The 19,211-nt window shown below is 43.5% G+C and overlaps 1 protein-coding gene and 1 long non-coding RNA gene across 3 annotated transcripts in view; one reads left to right on the top strand and one right to left on the bottom strand.

Annotated features, from left to right (window-relative positions):
• Positions 1–10,434: 10,434 nt before the first annotated feature.
• URI1 (URI1 prefoldin like chaperone) overlaps positions 10,435–19,211 on the bottom strand; it is a 40,766-nt gene continuing 31,989 nt past the window's right edge. For both annotated transcript variants that reach the window (XM_064386597.1, XM_064386598.1), the window contains exons 7-11: positions 16,928–17,108; positions 16,090–16,354; positions 15,368–15,510; positions 13,508–13,766; positions 10,435–11,252 (exon numbers count right to left, since the gene is read on the bottom strand). In XM_064386597.1, the coding sequence (XP_064242667.1) occupies positions 11,064–11,252; positions 13,508–13,766; positions 15,368–15,510; positions 16,090–16,354; positions 16,928–17,108 (1,037 nt within the window). In that variant the 3' untranslated portion in view covers positions 10,435–11,063. The remainder of the gene's footprint in view (positions 11,253–13,507; positions 13,767–15,367; positions 15,511–16,089; positions 16,355–16,927; positions 17,109–19,211) is intronic.
• Positions 12,973–13,443, top strand: LOC135279305 (uncharacterized). The gene is made up of 2 exons (XR_010346596.1): positions 12,973–13,131; positions 13,216–13,443. It is a non-coding gene; the product is annotated as an uncharacterized LOC135279305 (long non-coding RNA).

The following is a 19,211-nucleotide window of genomic DNA, read 5'->3' as shown; positions in this document are numbered from 1 at the left end:
GCAAATTTAGTGATTTCTGTGTTTTGGTGCCCATTTTCCCCAGCAGAGACTTTGGTGCTGGAGGTCCCCAGACCAATCCTGTGCCCCACATGGCTGGGCCTGGGGAGCCTCCCCTCTCTGCCTTTCCATTCCTGCACAAAGCAAACTGCAGAACTTTTTTGTTGCCCATGCAGAATAATCGAGGTTAAGGTATGAACTCTGCAAAATTAAACCTCCTGGAATATTTATTAAAATCTGCTTGCTTAATTTTACCAAAATGTACCACAAACTTCCAAAGGGAGAAAGCCTCAACTTCTGAATGTAAAAAAGATGTAAATATATTCCTGGTAAACCTGACCTCTGTGAGCCATACAAAATGACTATAGTCTTGTGTTTCAAAGATATTCTTCCTTGAAAAATATCCATTGTTATGGCATTTCCTTGACTAAGTAGAAATAACAGAGGTTATGCTTCAGCTATACACAACAATATTATTTCTTTTAATATATAAATGTGCCAAAAGGGATGTATATAAAGAACACTGATAGAGTTCCTAGAGCTGTTCTCTGCTTCCTATTGTTACAAACAATAATTTGAGGAGAGGAGAAAAAAAATCCCACAAAGAAGGATTTCAGCTTAACACGAGCAATACTCCTGCACATCTTTCCTTTTATGCAGTTTTGTTTCAGTGATTTGAGCATGTTCTAATTTTGTCATTCAAGCCATCTGACTTTCACTGCTCTATACAAACAAAACCTAATTTAGTCTGAGATGTTTTAAGTCATAACAATGACGGATGGCCAAGGTTCAGGTGTGCTAGAATATTTAAATACCTAGTCTATATTTTCCTGATATAAAGACAGGCAGCTTTTTGTACTCTGATTAATTATGATTTTGTGTCTGAAAAAAATAGCTCTTTCTATTCTACATTATTAATTGGTTATTTAATTAGGGATTCTGGTAGCTTCAGATGTTGGGTAGCTAAAATTGTGCCGTGGTTAAAAAAAAATAAAATAAAAAAAAAAAAGACTAGCTCCACACTGTTGCCTTTTTGTATCTTATGAAGGTCACAATAAGATGTGATTGTTTGGCACAGCAGCAGTGAATTATGCCACCCAGACAAGCTTTTAACCTATGTGCCTTCACTCTGAGTGAGACACACAGGGATGTGCTCTCTTTAAACAGTTCTCTATTGAAGAGGATTCAATCACCATAATGAATCTGAGGCCAGGCAGCAATCTTCTTCACTGAAAGAATTTCTAAAAGATTGTAGAATTTGTAAAACGAACAGCTCACAGACTAAATGGCTGTGTGGGTGAATCAATTATTGCAGGGCTCGCAGTAGTCATAATATTTAGTACATATCATAGAGTGTTTCAGGTACAATAAGATATGCTAGTTTTTTCCCATTCCTGCTTGAAAGTGGTATGTGCTCCACCAACTTAGTCAATCTTCGGGATCTAGTTAGAACTAGTATTAAGTCAATAAAAAAATCCATCTGCAGCTGTGGTGCTTGTACCAGGATCCAAAGGGCTCACATTGCAAAACAGTAATTGTATTAAAACGTGCACCAGCGAGCTGCTCGCCGGGAAAACACATGATATATCGTGAAACACAAAACACATCAAGGGCTGAAATATCTTTAGAGGTAGAGTAGGGCCAATGCTGAACAGCTTCCTTATTAATACAATAATTATTTTATTTTGACAGCACCATTTATAACCATATAGTCTGTGTCCAGCTACCCATATTTCCATTAATCAATGGATTTGAAGACAACTGTCATCATTTCATTTTATTATGACTTATAGGTTCATTGCAGTTCACTTAAAAATTACTATGAGCAAGACACTGGTGGGCAGGAACCGGACCTTTGTGGGCTGCCGAGGGCTCGTGCCTGGCACTGGTCTGCAGGGACTGGGGGGACTGGGGGCAGTGGGACCAGCTGGGATGCCCAGGGGACACCAGGCTGGCTGCTGGAGAGGGGCCAAGGCTGTGCTGGTTGATTAAAAATCTTGAGCACTTCAGCTCACAGGCAGAACATGCAAACCCCCACCAGCTCTCAGTGGGATGATACTGGGATGCTATGGGAGAAAAGGGGAAAGACACAATTTCGCCTTGAGAGAGGAAGCATTTCTGCTGTATTCAAAAGCCACCAGATCCAAAGAACCTCAGGTCACTTCTGAACCCTCCAGCCTGGCCACGAGTTTGCAGCACCCATCTGTGAGCAAATGGGGACCCAGCTCTGCAGAGTGGCCACGCCACAGCCAAGTCACAGTGTCACAAAGCCGTGTCAGAGCCTGCCAAACACACTTCCACATTGTGTACAACCTCCCCAGAGACACACAGGCCTAGATGGCAAACAGGGTGTCCCTTTAATGAAACTACAACGTATTAAAAATTATTACAGCTTCGTCTTTTCAGGTTTTAGACAATGTAATGTGATTTATTCAAAGAAATGCTGATGATTAGACATTAAATGGCACTAAATATTCCACTTCCTCTGCGCTGCCTGATAAACTGGTTTCATTAACATTATAAGTAACAAAAGTTTCCATTTCAGTCGGCCCATTTTGTTTTCCTCACGATCTAAGTTGCAGCTGCACAGCACTATATTACAGGGACCTCGCGGAGCGGCAGCTCCGGGCTCTCCATCACTCCCCACGGTTAAAGGCACCGAGCAGCCCCGTCCCAGCCTGGCCCCTCCATCCCAGCCCCATCCCACGGGGACACAGCCACGGTGGGCTCCGTCCATCCTCCTGCCAGGGCCAGCACCCCAGCCCCACCAACATCGCCATCCCGCTTTTCTCTTCAAGAGATTTCTCTTTAGCCGCCGAGTCTGTCCCTATTAAATCATGTGCCTCAGCCTTAAGTGCAGGTTAACACTGTGCCCTGAGTGGAAGCTACTATATTTGTCAAGGATACCTCTGTGATTTATCTCTGCCAGCCCCACAGAAGAACTCACATCTGGATATACGGTGCCTCTACATAATTTCCAAATCCAGCCATTCTGCCTGCTCCCTGGGAGACCTCGCTCGGGGTCTGGAGCTGCTGGAATTGCAGCTGATTCCCGATTCAGGCCCTCATTTCAGGCCCCACCGAGGGTGTCACACCCTGTAGCACCAGGTAGGGATGCTGTTGCATCCTGACATGCCCAGGCTCACCCGCGCTTTCCCCACACTTTGGTCACGTCTGACTGCCTTCAAGGAAATCCTCCCTTTGCCACAAGCTACAGGGACACTTTTTGAAAGACATTTTGAAAGTAAGATGGTGATTTAAGTGCACAGCAGCCAGTGCTCTGGTATTTAATAAAGCCTCACTCCTGCCCTCGGGCAGCACTGCCCACTCAGAGCAGCCCTGGCTGTGTTTTGGGTGGGGGGCAGGGGTTGGTCCAGCCACCTGCCATCGCTCCCTGTGCAGGAGAAAACAAATCCCCACATCCACAAAATGCCAATCCAACGGGGCAAAGCAGCCCCACTTGCTTGGTGCGAATCTGGAACTCTAACAGGCTCACTCTGGATTTACTACAGCCTTTCCAAGTGCTGGATTTGGCTCCCCATCCCACGGGATGAGCATCAGCCCCCCAAGAAAACCCCCAGCGTGCACAGAGCAGAGACCCAGCAGCACCGAGCCCAGGCACCACATCCCTTCCTCCTCCCACAGCTCAGGTGGCATATTCACACACACACACACACACAGATATTTAGATAGCTATATATTATTGTTTATGTAAAGCCATAGCTTTCCCTTGATTGCAAGGCATGGTGGGGCTGCTGATGAGGTTTGCTGTTGACATTTCTGCATTAGCTGGCTTTTGTCAATCCTGGCAGGCTGAGAAATTCTATCTTAAGGGCTGTTCTTTATTAAATTTGCAAGATACAAAACTGTGACTGACTCTTTTCTTTGGTGAATGTATAAATAATAAATCCAGATCGCTAAAAATAACAATTAAAATATTGCTCAAATTTAAAAGCACAGAAAAATTGGTAATTTGGAGACAGCCCCGTGTGGGCTGCAGGAGCAGGCAGGGGCTGGGGGCAGTGTCCCTCCTCGGGGCTTTTGGCAGCTGTCAATATTCAAAGTGCTTGAGGAGGGGGACAGGGCTGGGGAGAAACCAGCGCGCCTGAGCTGAGCCACTATGTGTCTTACCAAACTTTGTCACAGAGTCTTTTATACAACTCCTTTATGCAGGATCTCTGACATAATTCCTATTTTTTTCCACCAGCCATTATATATGATAAATAAAACAATGCACTGAAAACACTGAAATCTCTCATCAATGTCTTTGTGAAAAGGGCCCAGATAAATGAGTCTTGGAATCAAAGGCAGATTACATGACTGACCATGTATCATCCTCTATGTATTGAACATAGTCTTTGTAAAGATAGAGCGGTAATAAAAAGTGGTATTGTGTGCTGTGAAAGGCTGTGTGGGTCTGTGCATGACTAATCTGTCTTTCTGCATTATTTTATTCAATCTTCTCTGACTTTATGCCTTTGACATTTTTGCTACACTCAGTAAATTTGAGTGAATAGGCAATTTTAAAGAATTTTTATAGGGCTTCAGAGAAGTCATACGCAGACTGTATCTTTGTTCAGATTTAACAGTTTAAATATTTCCTTTGTCTAGGATGCAGAGTAATCTTTAGGCAGAGGAGAAGAGGGGGATGGGGTAGGAAATGCCTAAACCTCCCTTAATATTTTGGCACCCTTTTGTCAGGGGGTGGGGGCAGCGTGGCAGGGCCCAGCCCGGGGGTCGCGGGGTGCCCCTGGGGTGGGGGGGACGGGCTGGGTCGGGCTCCGGCGGGGCCGGACGGGCTGGGCTCAACTTTGCTGCGGCTGCGGGAGGAGCGGCTCCCTCCCGCAACTCAAGTGGGAAGCAGATGAAATGTTTAAAGGGCTATTGTGAATATAGGCTTAAATATGATCCTCTTGCATCAGCCAATTTCTCTGACAAGATATTGCAAGGGTTGCTGTTTCTTAGTAAATAATGATTTTATTGCATCTCTTTAATGAACTGATAACGTGATACACAGTAAATTATCTGCATCTATAACATTACTGAGGATAAGCAGCGTGGTTTTAGTAATTTATACCACAGAGAGACATGCATTATAAAAATAGGAAAATTATTTCCTTTGTTAAATTGTGCAGAAGTCTTTACCTGAGGAACACCAGACAGATTAATCTCCAGAGATCCACTCGCTTGTATTTAAGCTGTTGAACTGTTCGCTGTTTTTTCCTCAGAACAGTTGAAAAAAACATTTTGCGAGCCAGAATTGACACTGTGGGTATTGTTCCTGCTCACACAAGTTATTAAAATAATTACTAAGCTATTTTGAGGTAACTTGAAGCTTTCTTTAAAACTTAAATCCAAATCTGGAGGAATTAGTGTGAATGATTTGCATTGATGACAACCCAAGTATGGCAGCCAGCTTTCCCGGGCACCTCTGGCAGTGCAGCATCCCCGGGTGCTCCTCGGCCCTGGCAGGGACTGAGGGGGGATTTCTGAGTGGGATTGCTGGCTGGGATGGGGTTTGGTGCAGGAATCTGGGGGATGCCCTGCGTTAGAGATGCTGTGGCTCTCAGGGGGCTGCAGAGGGGCTCGTGCCAGACCCCACACAGCACCAGTGGGACCCACAGCATCATCCTGCACTGCTCAGCCCTGGTCCTGCTCCAGGGAAAAGGCAACCCCTGCTGCAAGCCCCCACAGGTCCCCAGTCCCCCTGGGACCAGCAGCTGGCTCCAGGCACCTGTGGTGTCACCGTCAGGGGCCACTCGGACCTGGGTGCTGCAGAACACTCATCCCCGTTTCAACCCAAGCAGAGGCCAACGCAGACTTTCCTCACCAGCTGCCAATGGCCCTTTGTGGCCTGAAAGCTGGGATTTGTCACCCAGGCAGGGCAGCAGTGGGAGCACAGTCCCCACAGGGATCCACCTCCACAAGTACAACCCTGGGCAGGTGGGCCAGGGGCTGGGGAATCTCTCCAAGCTGGCTGTGAGCACAGAGCAGCTGGGAAGAGAGGGAGGATGTACCAGGGGCTGGTTTCTTGGTTGTACTTCAGTATCATCATTAACCTTTCCAAGAGATAACTTCAGGGACAAGCGGGGATCCCAGAGCCCAGGGTCGCCCCATTAATCCGCAGCCCACCCTTGCGAGAGGAGCACACTGCTGGCAGGTTACAATCCTTCCAGATGTAATCATGTTTTAGCATCTTACTTCGAAATTTTAACGGGTGAAAATTCCCCATCTCGGTGCAAGATTGCATCATGAATTCCCTCTGCCTCGTGCAGCAGGGATGGAAAAATACTACTTTTCATCCTCAGTGCTTGATGTAAGTTTCTGAAAATGAGCGCTCTAGTAAGCCTAAAAATGTAGGATAATATGATTCATTTATAGATCTCTGATAATAGATGTGGTTTCTGTTACTCTGTTACCACACCAAAGATTACTCCTGCTCCTTCAGGAAGGACACAGCACCCTCCTCCTCCCGAACCATTACCATAAAGCAGGATAAACAACAAATACCACCTTATCATTAGCCGCATGGAGCAGTTCCCATTGATTTATGACGCCAAACACCGCAAGCCTGGATCAAGCTGCAAGTCCCTTTCTTGCAAACATTATTTCCACAAGACCGGTGTAAAATACAAGGAGCCGCCTCACCTGGGCTTGGTTTTGTTTACCAAAAAAAAAAAAAATATTTTACAACTTGCAGGAATTCTTCCCAATATTAGTTATTAACAACCCCAAGATGGCATTTGCATTTTTATAACCTTGTTACTTAAAAGTGAGACAGCGGAAGGAAAGACTTGGCGCTAGCGTTCCCTGCGTGCTTTAATCCCAGCCTGAGCTTTTTATGCTCGAGAGCACCTTGTGATGCTGTAACTAACCTCAAACCCGGAGCAGCGGGAGGGCAACAAACCCCCGAATACAGCAATGTCATGCTTTACAGGCGTACTCTCCGCAACAGCATGAATGGAGAAAAAAACCCCGGTTGCCAAGGAAACGCTCCAGTCCGGGTAATTATTACAGTAACTGTCTGCACACCCCACCTATAACACAAATGAATAATAAATCAGCGGCTGACTGGCAGCTCTCCGCGCCCGCCGCCGCCTCCCGGCCGCCGCCCGCACTGCAGCGCCCGCGGAGCGCAGGGAAGGGAAGGGAAGGGAAGGGAAGGGAAGGGAAGGGAAGGGAAGGGAAGGGAAGGGAAGGGAAGGGAAGGGAAGGCTCTCAGCGCACCCGGGAACGATTTGCTGGGCTTGATTTAAAAGACGCAGCGGGAGTTGGCAAAATTCACGTATCGTGGGGTTAATGTGGGTTAGAGAGGAGCTATTTGTAACACTGAGACGCTGCATTCCAAACGCGCACATCTGATTTCTTTTAATCCCAGCTTGTTTTTTGCGGCATAAATCACTTAGTTAAAATGAACAGCCAAAACAGCTGGTTTAGACATTCGTGAGACATCCAGAAATCTGCTGCTGCTTTAGATGCCCTAAGCGAGCAATGCAAAGCGCGAAGTGCAGCTCACCTTACGAGGGATGGATCAGGTAGCCCAGAGCCGGCTCCCTGCCGAGCTGGGTCCAGCCCCAGCGGCCCAGGCCAGGCCTCTCCTCCCGGCACAGGGCACGGAGCACACGGCATCCATCCTCTCCTCCTCGCTGCAGCTGCACCAGGCTCGGAACGAGCCCCTCGCAGCGGCGAGGTGTGCCCGCACAGCCCCTCCCCTGGGCGCAGGCAGGTGCCCCACGCACCTGAGGGCAATTCGGAAGATTAAAGAGAGGTAGTTTCTCCCGGCGGGTCATTTGCCGTGCCTAATTGATGCAATCAGCGCGGAGGGCGGTGGCACAGGGCCGGGGCGCAGGGCAGTGTCCCCGTGTCCCCGCAGTGCCCACCCGGCGCTGCCACCTGTGCCCGGGGCTGCGTGGGCACTGCTGCGGCACCGCGGGGAGCAGCTGCCCCGGCCAGCCCGCACTCCTGCTCAGCACAAGCCAAAAAGCCTTCGGGAGCTCGGGGAAAGCCCACAGCCCTCGGCGGACACGGAGCAAAGGGATTTCAGAATTAACATGTACCCTTATTATCACTTAACTGAATAAAATCCAGCACTGGGGGCAAAAAGGCATATGAAAATTAATTTACCCCCAGGAGCCCTTCACGCCTCCAATTTGGGGGTCTGTTGCTCCATCCCATGTTCACTTCACCCATGCATTGGTGGTCACCTGCAGCACTTCTTAGCCCAGTGTCACAGAGAAAGCAAATTTTAGGTCCTCACAGAGACAGGCCCTCACATGATTGCTTATACTGCTTAGATTTTTATCTGCTTTGATGGATTTCATTTTTTTTTGGTCGTTGTTTGGTGTTTGTAAACATTCTATAAAACGCCTACAGCCATCTCTCTTGCTCTAGGCGCTGCAAGTGAGTCTGCTGCTGAAGCCCAAGTGAAGAGAGGGAAGACGAAGGCTCATTCCAGCCTGCGAGCCCTCTGACAATTAAATGTACTGCAGAAAGGCACAGACACACTCAGGCTCCCTATTAGGGAAAACACTCATGTGCTTAGTTTTAAGCATGTGGTTAAATCCATTCTTCTTTACAAAATCTCTGAGACATAAGCACATGCCAAAGTGCATTCCTGAGTAAGGATGCTTCCCTGAACTGAGGCCATAATTCATTAAAACCCAAGGTGCATTTATCCTACTTTTTCTTGTGAGCAGAGATGTGAAAAAAGGGGAGGGGATAAAAAAAGAAAACAAGCAAAGAATTAATTTTGATTTGAAACTGATCTATGGTGACAAGGGGCATTTGGTTTGTTGAAGTAACTGGAAGTGGGAAGTATTTCAGAAGATATCTAAATAAATCTTTTTAAAGGGTTTTTTTTCTCCATCTCTCCCCCTTTCTTTCTTTCTCTCAGTTTTCCTCTAATTACCCATGTCTAGTAGTCTTGGATCTCAACCCCTTGTTATTTAAAATACATATTCATGGAACTATATTTTACAGTTGCACTGTTCTGGTTACAAAATAGCTTCTACTTTTCTAGGACATAATTTCATTTTGTTTAGCCAAGAATTCATTAAAGAAGCTATAAATAACCTCCTTTAAATATTTAGCCGTGAATAGAGGGTGGACTGGCATTGATGGCTTATTTTAGTACTAATGCAATATGCTTTAAAAAAAAAACCCTCTGCATTTGAGCATGAATCAAGTTAATCATTAACACTTTCAACGTGACTCTCGGGCTGTGCTGGGAGCGGCGCAGCAGGGCTGCACAACTTTCCCTGCAGCTCTTCCTGCAGCCAAACACAACTTGCTCTGTCCCGAGGGGGAAACCTGGCCCCCAGTTGTGGTGGGCTGCTGCCCTCCTGCTGCCACACTTGGCCGGAGTTTTCTGCCCATGAAACCACTGTGGCTTCCCAAACTCCTAGCAGGGCACAACAGAGATCCAGAGTGCCCCTGCTTACTTTAGAAGTCACCTTAGAGAATTTTCAGAGAGGAGTGTTGAGACAAGAGGGAGCTGGTGATTCTGTTCCAAAGCCACACCATGAGCTCATCTGCTGTGATCTGAGAGCAAAGGATCTGGGTACAGGGTGCAGCTATTTTAGGGGAAGGTGAAGAAACAGCATTATCTGCTAGCCAAGATTTGGAAAATCAGATGCCGATGGCTCTCAGGCTCCCCGTTTACAAAGTCACCATCCCTCCCTACCCGTCCCAAGTCTTCCTGCCTCACCTTTAAGGCTGTGGCTTGATGGTGTCAGCTGGAGAGCACCATCAGTTTAAGGTACTCCAGCTGCCCATGCCCTCTGCCATCATTTTCCCTTCTCCTTGCTCAACATACAACCCCTCTAATTGTGCTGATACAGACATGCTGAGAGATTAGGAAATTCACTAGGTTCAAAAATCCACACACTTAACGAGAAAAAATTAAACCAAACCCAGCAGTTTGTTTTTAAAGCCCATCTCTGTCACCTAATATCACTCAAGGGGTGGCCCCTAACAACAGAAGCTGTGTCAGCAAAAGAAGAGCATGGCAAGAAGACTGGAAGGAGCTGCTGGGCAGGGACTCCTGAAACCAGGACTGCTCTCAGTCACGAGAAGGATACACCAAACTGTACCCTGAGCGCTGCAGTGCTGCTGCGTTTTGAAATAAAGCTGAAGCATTAAGACATTTTTCCTTAGTGCTGACTCCCTCTGGGCATTCCCAAGACAATTACAATGTTTTCTGAGTATACAAAAGAACTAGGAGATTTTGTAATCAAGAGTCTGAGTTTATGCTTCTCTCCTTAAGAGCATTCAATTTCCATGGACATTCATTAGCAGGAGGTTAAAACACAATGGCAGAAGAGAATGGACTGCTTTTATGTCCATGTGGTAGTAAACACTTCAAGCTAGAAATGCAAGTTCAAAATAAAAACCTCTCTGTGGAGCTTCCAAATTAGTAGTAAAGCAACAAAAACCACACCAGTTTCACAGCTTTTTTACTGAAAATTTAATTTTACAAAATACCCTTTTCCATCAAAGAAACTTCCCTGCAATGTACATGAACCTGGCATTTTATAGACCTGTACAGTGAGATATCAGAGAGGTTTGAAAGAAGGAAAAAAACTTTTAGCAGACACCTAGTTGCAAAACCTACAGCAATGTGAATACAAGTGTGTCTTAAAATGCTAAAGCAAGTAATGTAATATAATTGGTGAATCTATTTGAAATGTGAAAAGTTTCCTTAAAATGGTCCATATGGTATGTAGAACATCACAGCTGGCACAAAACTGCCTGTATTTAGTTTTAAACACAAAAACAATGTATGTAAGGAACAGTTTTTGAAAAAGAACCCAAGTGCTGCTATCATAAGGCAAACATACACAAAGGTGCTGACAGCACACAGGGAAACCGACAAAATAAGATGAATACTCAAGTGTTCAAACACTGAACTGTTTGTTTTCCTAATGCTGCCAGCAAACGTCGAGGAGATAACGGTGCCAAATTACCACAGGACACCCTGGTAACGGGTGGGTGCTACAGAGAAGGCTTTATATCATCTCCAGAGAGGTGAAAGCAGGCAGGAGTGCTCCTACTGGGCTCAGCAGCACCTACTGAGTCTGCTGCATCCTGGCAGCTCTGAATTTGGAAATCCTCTTGACGGGTTCTTCGGGGGCATCAGACAAGAGCTCCTCCGATTTGCGCTCCAGGATGGTCGGCAGCACGGGGTGAGCGAGGACTGGGTGTGCTATTACGGAGGGAGACAAAGGCTCCTTTTCTATGACAGTTCCAGAAAATGCCTACAACAGAAGAGAATACTCAGAATGAGCTAATAAAATGCAAATGTGAAGCTATGCCCATAAGGTCATTACCCTATATTAGCCTGATTAGAATTGTTATTTCTTCTAATCAAAAGTAAAGAAATATCCTTAAATCAATGATTGTTGCCTGCATAAGTAACCACATTGTAATTAACCTCAAAATATAGCTTGTTCAAGGATGACTGAATGAAAGACAGTATCTTAAAAGTACTACTTAATCCCATTCCTACTGCATACATGATGTAAAAATTTGCTTCCTCAGTGACACATGCTCAAGAAATCAAGCAGCTGATGTAATACACAGTTTTATTTTGGATAAGAAATAGAGAGACTTTGCAAAGTTGATGTCAGTATTCCCATCATACGTCATTTTATGACTTAGTATCTTGTAACTGTATCAAGCTGAAGCATTGCATGTGAACTGGCAAGTACATATTTTGTTTCTTTTCTCCCTACCAAATATGATCAAAAAATGGTGAAAGCCATCTATATTTAAGAGAGCAGCAAACTTGCTTCCAACTATTTCTCTCTATAAAAGGCCTAATAAAAACATCTAATGTTTAAAAATTGTAATTTATACGCAGCCAATTATGTGACAATCCTTTTCAACTTAGCAAAGAAATAACCATGATTCCTGGAAACAAGCAGCTCAGAACTACTTTTCATAAACATATTTAAGAACAAATCACTCCACTATGTATTGAAAACAGAATTCAGAATGCCCAAGGACAAGGGGAAGCAGTTCACATCCAAGGTCTGATGCTCATGCTGGGCACAAAGGAATGCACACCAGATTTAGTCACTATGCTTAGTTCTGCTTTTTCATAACTCAGTTACCAACAAAGACAAAGCAAAACAAACAGGCCATTCTCTTCTTGCAGGACCTGCAAAAAAGCAGTGTTTTTTGTTTTCTGCTCCAGTAGCCCAAGTGTGCCTAAAGCTGTGCCTGTACAACTCTGTTAATCTAACAAGAAGCTCATTTTCAAAAACAGGTAAGCAAAGCACAAACTAAGTGATGGTGGTAAAATTAGAAATAAAAAAAAGTTAGTGTGCTGCAAATGGTAATAGAGAAATAATGGATTTCAAATACCCACAAAAACAACCAAAAGCAAAACAACAGCATTTAGGGAAGCACATCTGACTGGAGTGTTTTGCTTAATCTCCTTCAGTTGCTTAGAAAATGCATTACATTGTAGAGAATAATGATGCCAGACTCAGGTAATAGACTGATGGGTAACATCTAAAGTGTACTTAGATGTTTTATAAAAATATAGCAAATATATTCCAGAAAGTATACAATGTGGAGTGCTAACTCCACAGATAAATTTTCCATCATGATTCTTCACATCCTGCCTGGATTCATCTGAAGCTGTTTGCATGAAAAATGGTGATAAACAACAGCTTTTATAAGGAATTCATTTCTTGTCAAAAATAATTTTTGCAAAAATAGCGCTTTCATTGAACTTGTCCATTGCACTGGGAACTACTGAAGACTCAAGTTTTATCTAGTTTGAAAAAATTAGTGTTAAGTTCTTACAAAACAGAAATGAATACGCTGTGCCATGAATCTCTACATTTAATTCTTGTATTCACCTGGTCACTAAGCAACTGTACATCTTCCCTTATGTCATACAGGCTGTTTTTTATGATGAAGCCCTGAACTTTCCAAACACATGTAAACAGATTTGTTTGGGATCACTAAGGCTCAGTCTGGAATAGGATGAGTAGGGGTGCAATGCTTCCTTCCACCAGGCAATTTCTCTGCTATTGGCACATCAAAATAGTAATTCAGCTGGTATCTATGTGTTTTAAACTTGAAACACTCCTTGGAAATTAGCTGTCTAATAGTGCAAGACAGGTTAGAGAATCACCTCTTCCTCTGATCATTTACAAAGTACAGATTTCCCTCTTTTTGTCTAAAATCCTGCTGTCCGTCCTGCAGTGAAATGGTCAGGATGAGCCAGCACACAGGTTTCAGTAACACCAGTGAGTGACCACTTTGGATGTTTATGGAAGAGCTTCAAATCTTGGGGAAGCCATGGGAGCAGCTCCTTCCCTCTGCCCCTGGGATGGGTGTGACAGAGGCCTGTCACCTGGTATGGCCTTCTGAAGCAAACCAGGTAGGAGTTAGAAAATTATTTCAAAGAAATAAAACCGATGGTATAGGCAACTAGAGTCATTAGATTTCTCATTTTTATCCCTGCCAACAATCAATAATGAATTAAAAACTGTACCTCAGTTGTCCCTGAAGAGGGAGGAAGCTTTTTCAGTAGCTGCTGCTTCCCCTCCCCCTCCTCTTCCTCGAGGATGCCTTCGCTGTTGTCACTCTGAGTGGCTTCATCACAGCTAATACTCCTCTGAACTCCTCGTCTGTCATCAAACTCAGCAGCACTGTTCTCACTGGTATCGCTACAAACACTGTTCTCTCTGCTCCGAGACTTCAGAATTGATTTACGAGGGACATATTCTCCATTCACAACATCAACAAAGACTCTATAAAGGAAAATGTTAGCTTTAATAAACCATTTCAGGATCAGATGACAAATTTACAGTGATCTAGCTTTGTCTTTTGTACAAATTAATTATGATGTGCTTTCCCAACTTTTTCGCTGCAGAATGACAATACTGTACCTACAGAGGCACTTTATTTACCAATGTACAAGAATCAATTCTACACAGTGAATGCTGTTATGCCCTTTATTCAAGCATTACGTTGGTACTTATTTTCAGCAGAAAATGCATAGCTCTTTGAAAAATGTTAGAAAACAGAAAGGTATGAGTTAGGAAAAGTTAGAAAAAAGGTAAACTAAATGATGACCAGAGTTGTTTCTGTAAAGAGAATCAGATCACAATCCGGGAATGTTTTCTAGAGTTAAGTCCTTGTCAAATGTAGAATACAAAAACAAATACTTGAAACATTCATTGCACATGGAAAGGATAGAGCTTTTCCCTGACAAGTGTCATAATCTGCTTTCAATTAGAAACAAAATTTAAAAAATCAGCTTATAAGATCAGATCAACAGGAAGACACTTTTCAAGTATTAACAGACTGTGAACTGACAAAGATGGCTCTTGTGCTCCCTCTCCATGACTTGAGAAAGTCAAGGGTGGGTGGAGGAGAATGAGAAGACAATGCCAATTTTATCAAACCCATAAAGAAGGAGCCCAATGACTGGATGAGTTTTAAGGGTGTTACTTGTTTCTAACAGCTTTATTCATCAGGCACTTATGGAAATACATCTCTATAGAAGATGGAGTTTGCAGAACTCAGGGGGAGGAGCACAAAAGAATCTTTTGCTCATTTTCAGCCCCTGCAGCTGCAATTACAAGATGTGGTTTCATTTTTAACGCTTTGTAACATGTTTAACATATTTAGGTACCCAAATACACAGACACACAGTCCAATTTTCACAACCACTTAATCGACCAATCCAATAGGTATCTGTGTTTATCCTTACAAACCTAAATACTTGTTTTAACTATCCTGTCACCTTAGGGTTTTGTACAATCCCCTAAGGCCAGCACTGTTTTTCAAGCTCTCTGTGTGTGGGTGTCCTACAGGTGAGCAGTACCTATTATGGAGAAAACAAAGTGACAGACTGAGGCCAAGAAGAGGGAATGCAAAAGAAAACTATGCAAGCAAAGAGCTGAGTATGTTTTGAAGACACAAAAAGGAAGAGACAGAGTCCAGCAAATCAATAACCAGGAAAGCAGGAGTATTACAAGTGGTAGATCTGGTCAGTTCTGTTTGAAAACAAACACAGAAAAAAATGACAGGGAATTAACCAGAATGCATAACATAACTCATTTTTGAGGATGATACATACTGGGCAAATTTACCTCCATTTCAGAAGCTCTGGAAATGCAGGTAAATGAAGAATTGCTATTTGGAAAAGGAAGCGTTAAGCTCAGAAATATTTTGTGGATACGAAAGCACAGCAACCGTGCAGAAGGCACAAACTCTCATTTTTAAGTAGTAAATTCAGTTCCAGCTGTTTCTTTCAGGAAACTGTAGGTGGGGTTTCACACTCTAGGTGGACAGAAATGAAAGGAGAAGGTCTGCTCAGGGGAAAGCTGCACCATAAATTACCCACCGGTAAATGTCTGCTGGGGTTTTGATGTTGGGCAGCTCTGGAGCTGCATGGCCATTGCCACTGCTGTTCCTCCTTTTACGCTTGGCCTCTTCTTTCTTTTCACTGAATTTCAAAGTAGTATTTTTTCCTGTGTTTATTCTTACCTGAAAATTGAACACAAATGATGGTCTAGACCATAAAATCAACAATCACCAGGCTGCAGATCAAGTGATCCTGACATTCTCTTACCCAAGCAGCTGGGGACTAGGAAGCATAGGTAAGTTAAACAAATGTATGAATGGTAACATTCATACATTTGTTTATTCTCTACCACTGTTTATTCTCTACCACTTGCACTAGGCTGGGGCATTTCTTTGCCCTCATGTGCACATATTTTGCATATAAAATATGACAGTCTGCTTATTCAAGTTCTGCTCAACAGCTGAGCTGTTCAAAAGTCAGTTTCAAGACAAGTAAGAAGTCATTTAAAAAACTCCTAGAGAGGATACTGCCTTTTACAGCAGCCAGAAGCCAGAACAGCAAGGTAGACATCTGAAGATAATTTTTTTAATACCATATTTAGGACAACAGGATCTAAACAGTGGGGTTTTAATCATTTGAAAAAAAACTCCAATGTCACCTCCAGCTAGTATCCTACTACATCTACAGATCTGGTTTACATATGGCACATATATTTTATGTAATCTCTTGAGCAAAAGATAAAAATTAAATAATGTACAAACCCTTTTAGGTTCCACAGTGTGAGAGAAAAAAATAGTTGGAACAGAGTTCTCTCCAACATCTCTGTCATCTTCATCATCACTGGGATAGTAAGATGAGCCATTAATGTGGCTCACAAACAAGTCTGAATTTCCAAATTCTTTATGGAAGTTGCCCTGAGTAATACAGTCCTCTGCCCTACACGTCCCATTCACATCTGTGTCCTTATCCTCCTTCTTTTCAGAAGAGGTTGCATCTTCTCTATTTGTCTCAACTGCATCAGACATCCTAAGGAATGAGAAATATCTATGTGAACAGAGGCACATCGTGCTCTTGAGAGACACAAACATACAAAATAATGAACTTGCCCTGCATGTAACTTTCTTTACCCAGGTGCTGTATTTTTAAACTGACAGTGCAACTTCTTTGTGTCCTCTAACAAGGACTGTGTCCTTCCCATACCAACTGGAAATACCAGAACTGTGACATCATGGCTAACAACCCATGTATTGCTTGCAGATCAGAACACATCTAAGGACGTCACAGAGCATTAAATGTGTAACTCCCACATAGAAAACTATGGATTTTCATAGCCTGTGGGAAATTAATTTCACTTCCCCCTCTTAATATTAAAGAAAAAAACCAGAAGGCTGGACTGCTGTGGTTGCAGAGGCAGATTTTAGGAGCTCTGGCATTGCAGTGTGTGCTTTGTTCATGTCCCACCCTCCTTACACCATGATAATTTTATTTCCATCTGTTTCTTCAGCTACTTGCCCTGCTGGTGAGACCTCCTGTGTACCAGCAGCCCCACACTGACAGCTCTCAGAACTCCAGTCCTGCCCGTGCCACACAGCACCGTACCTGTCAAGTTCACCAAGGATCTCTTCTTGTCTCTCGAGCTCTTCTAAGCGGGCCCACAGTTCCTCCTCTGACTGAAAACGACCCATTGCTTTCGTATCATTTCCATTTACTGGAAAATCTACCTCAAAAACATTTGATACTTTTGGCTTTGAATGAGGTTTGTGAGCAGTTCGGTATTTTCCTGTGTAATAAAAAGTAAGATGCAATTACTAAGGCGACTGACTGAAAAATCCAACAAAAATATCCAACAAAAAACATTTGAGGGGTAGGAAAAAACCCACAAAGGACCTAAGTAAGGAATATGGGCAGAACATTTTCCATTTCAAATTATTGTTTAACTGTTTAAGTGAAACTGTCAATGAACCAGAGCACCAGCACAGGGTAATAGTCTCCGGATGTTACAGAAATACTGAGGCAAAGCAGAGATGTTTATTTACAAAGCAGGAGACACTGATCCTGTGACAGTTTTATTACAGTGTGGGGTTTTTTACCTCTTGTGCCAAACAGTAGATTTTGATTTGATCTGATAGATATCAACATGTGAATGTGGCATTTGCTCACTGTCCCATTAACAGCAGGTTTTATTAACTGGGGAAACAAACTTGGTTTGTGTATTAGCTCATTTTTAATAATCACACTTAAAGAACAAAGTCTTTTTTTTTTTAATTTACAATGAAGACCATTAAAAATTACCTCCAGTTACCTGGAAAATCTGATCAAAATCCAGTCATTATCAATCACTTATTTAGTGAAAAAGACCCACTCTGAAAATCATACAAAAACCTTCCTTTCAGAAATAATAAACATAAACCCCATTTAAAGCCACAGAGGTGACCTGAGATACACACTTGTGAGCAAATGGTAGCCAGTGACAAGTTCTTGCTGGCATTTAAAAGCTTTGCTCCCTGGTAAAACAGTGCATCCACTGAGGATGGGGAATACCTTTTGCTGTGTAAGTGCTGTCTGGCACATAGGGAACAAATCCTAATGCTTCAGCCCTGCCTGGGTGAAGGGCAGGCCTGTGTGTTTAACCCCTTTTCCCTGAGACCAGCACTCCCAGGGCCACTGCCTGTTCCTGAGGCTCCCAAGGGAAGCTCCCTGCCCTCTGCCCATCACCACCCATACTGCTCCTGCACTTCTTCCCTGGAATGAGGACCCATCCCCTTCCACCACTGCCACAAATGCAGTGGGACTCCAGTGCCTCTGTGGATCTTCATGAAACTGCTTTGTGATTCCAATCAACAGCAGCACAACGTCTTTGTTACTCAGCATCCTTAGTGTTTTAAAATCTCTATTAACAAACTGTGCAGCCATTTTTTTAAAAATTTTAAGAACTCATGGCTTAAAGATATCCTTATTCAAATACGTCAGCTTATACTTTAATCCTGAGTTAAATACAAATTCAACAGCAACATTAAAAAGCAAACAGGTGACTGCAAGTAATGCTAGAATGTGTGTCCCCTACTCTTCCATGGGATAGCACTTTTCATCATCTCGTTAAGAAAAGGCTGAAATGTGTTTTAGTGAGATTTGAATATAAATTGAGGTAAGCCAAGCAATCAGAGTAACTTGTGAGGATTTCATTTGCTATAATTACAAAATTAATAAATAAAATTGGAAGGATTAGTTAACAATCTATTTCAATGTGATTGTCAATTTGTGCCCTCCCAGTTTCTGTTACCCTTCAGTATGACTTGACTACCAAGGCAAGCCCGTGGCTTCCTGAACACCAGCAAATGCTTCAACATGCCAGTGATTCTCCCTCCTAATTGAACACAGCTTCTGTCAGTAAGGAAACCAGGTCAGATCAAAAAGACAGAGAGATAACCACCTTCTGCTCCAACATCCACTGTGCTCACTCACTGTTACCTCAAAGCACCACCATTACCTTCATACAGGAACCAAAAAAAGTGAAGTAGTAACATCCAAAAAATGGAGAGGTAGCAAGAACCTAGGGAGATGCTCAGCATACTCTGCCTTCCTCTGAGATACAAACAAAACCAGTTCTTGGCCTGCCTCAACCACTAAGTTGGGCTCTTAGCTACCTCTCTCTCAGTCACAGTACAGACTGGTGCTGAGAGAAAACATCAGTAATTTCCACTTAACAGATTTTCAGCAAAAGTTTAAGAGGGTGTCAGAGGACAACAGTGGCAAAGGAAGCTTATGATACAAAAAAAGCTGCACAAATGCTGACCTGGCATGCACAGCATGGTGCTGCACTAACACTGTTACTGTGGGATGCATTTCCTAGAATGTTACTCCTCCTATCTTGCAATGACAGGTT

Source organism: Passer domesticus, chromosome 12 (assembly GCF_036417665.1).
Source record: "Passer domesticus isolate bPasDom1 chromosome 12, bPasDom1.hap1, whole genome shotgun sequence".
NCBI classification, from domain to species: Eukaryota; Metazoa; Chordata; class Aves; order Passeriformes; family Passeridae; genus Passer; species Passer domesticus.
The sequence above is the reverse complement of the archived record's forward strand: the minus strand, read 5'-3'. Positions and strand labels throughout refer to the sequence as shown.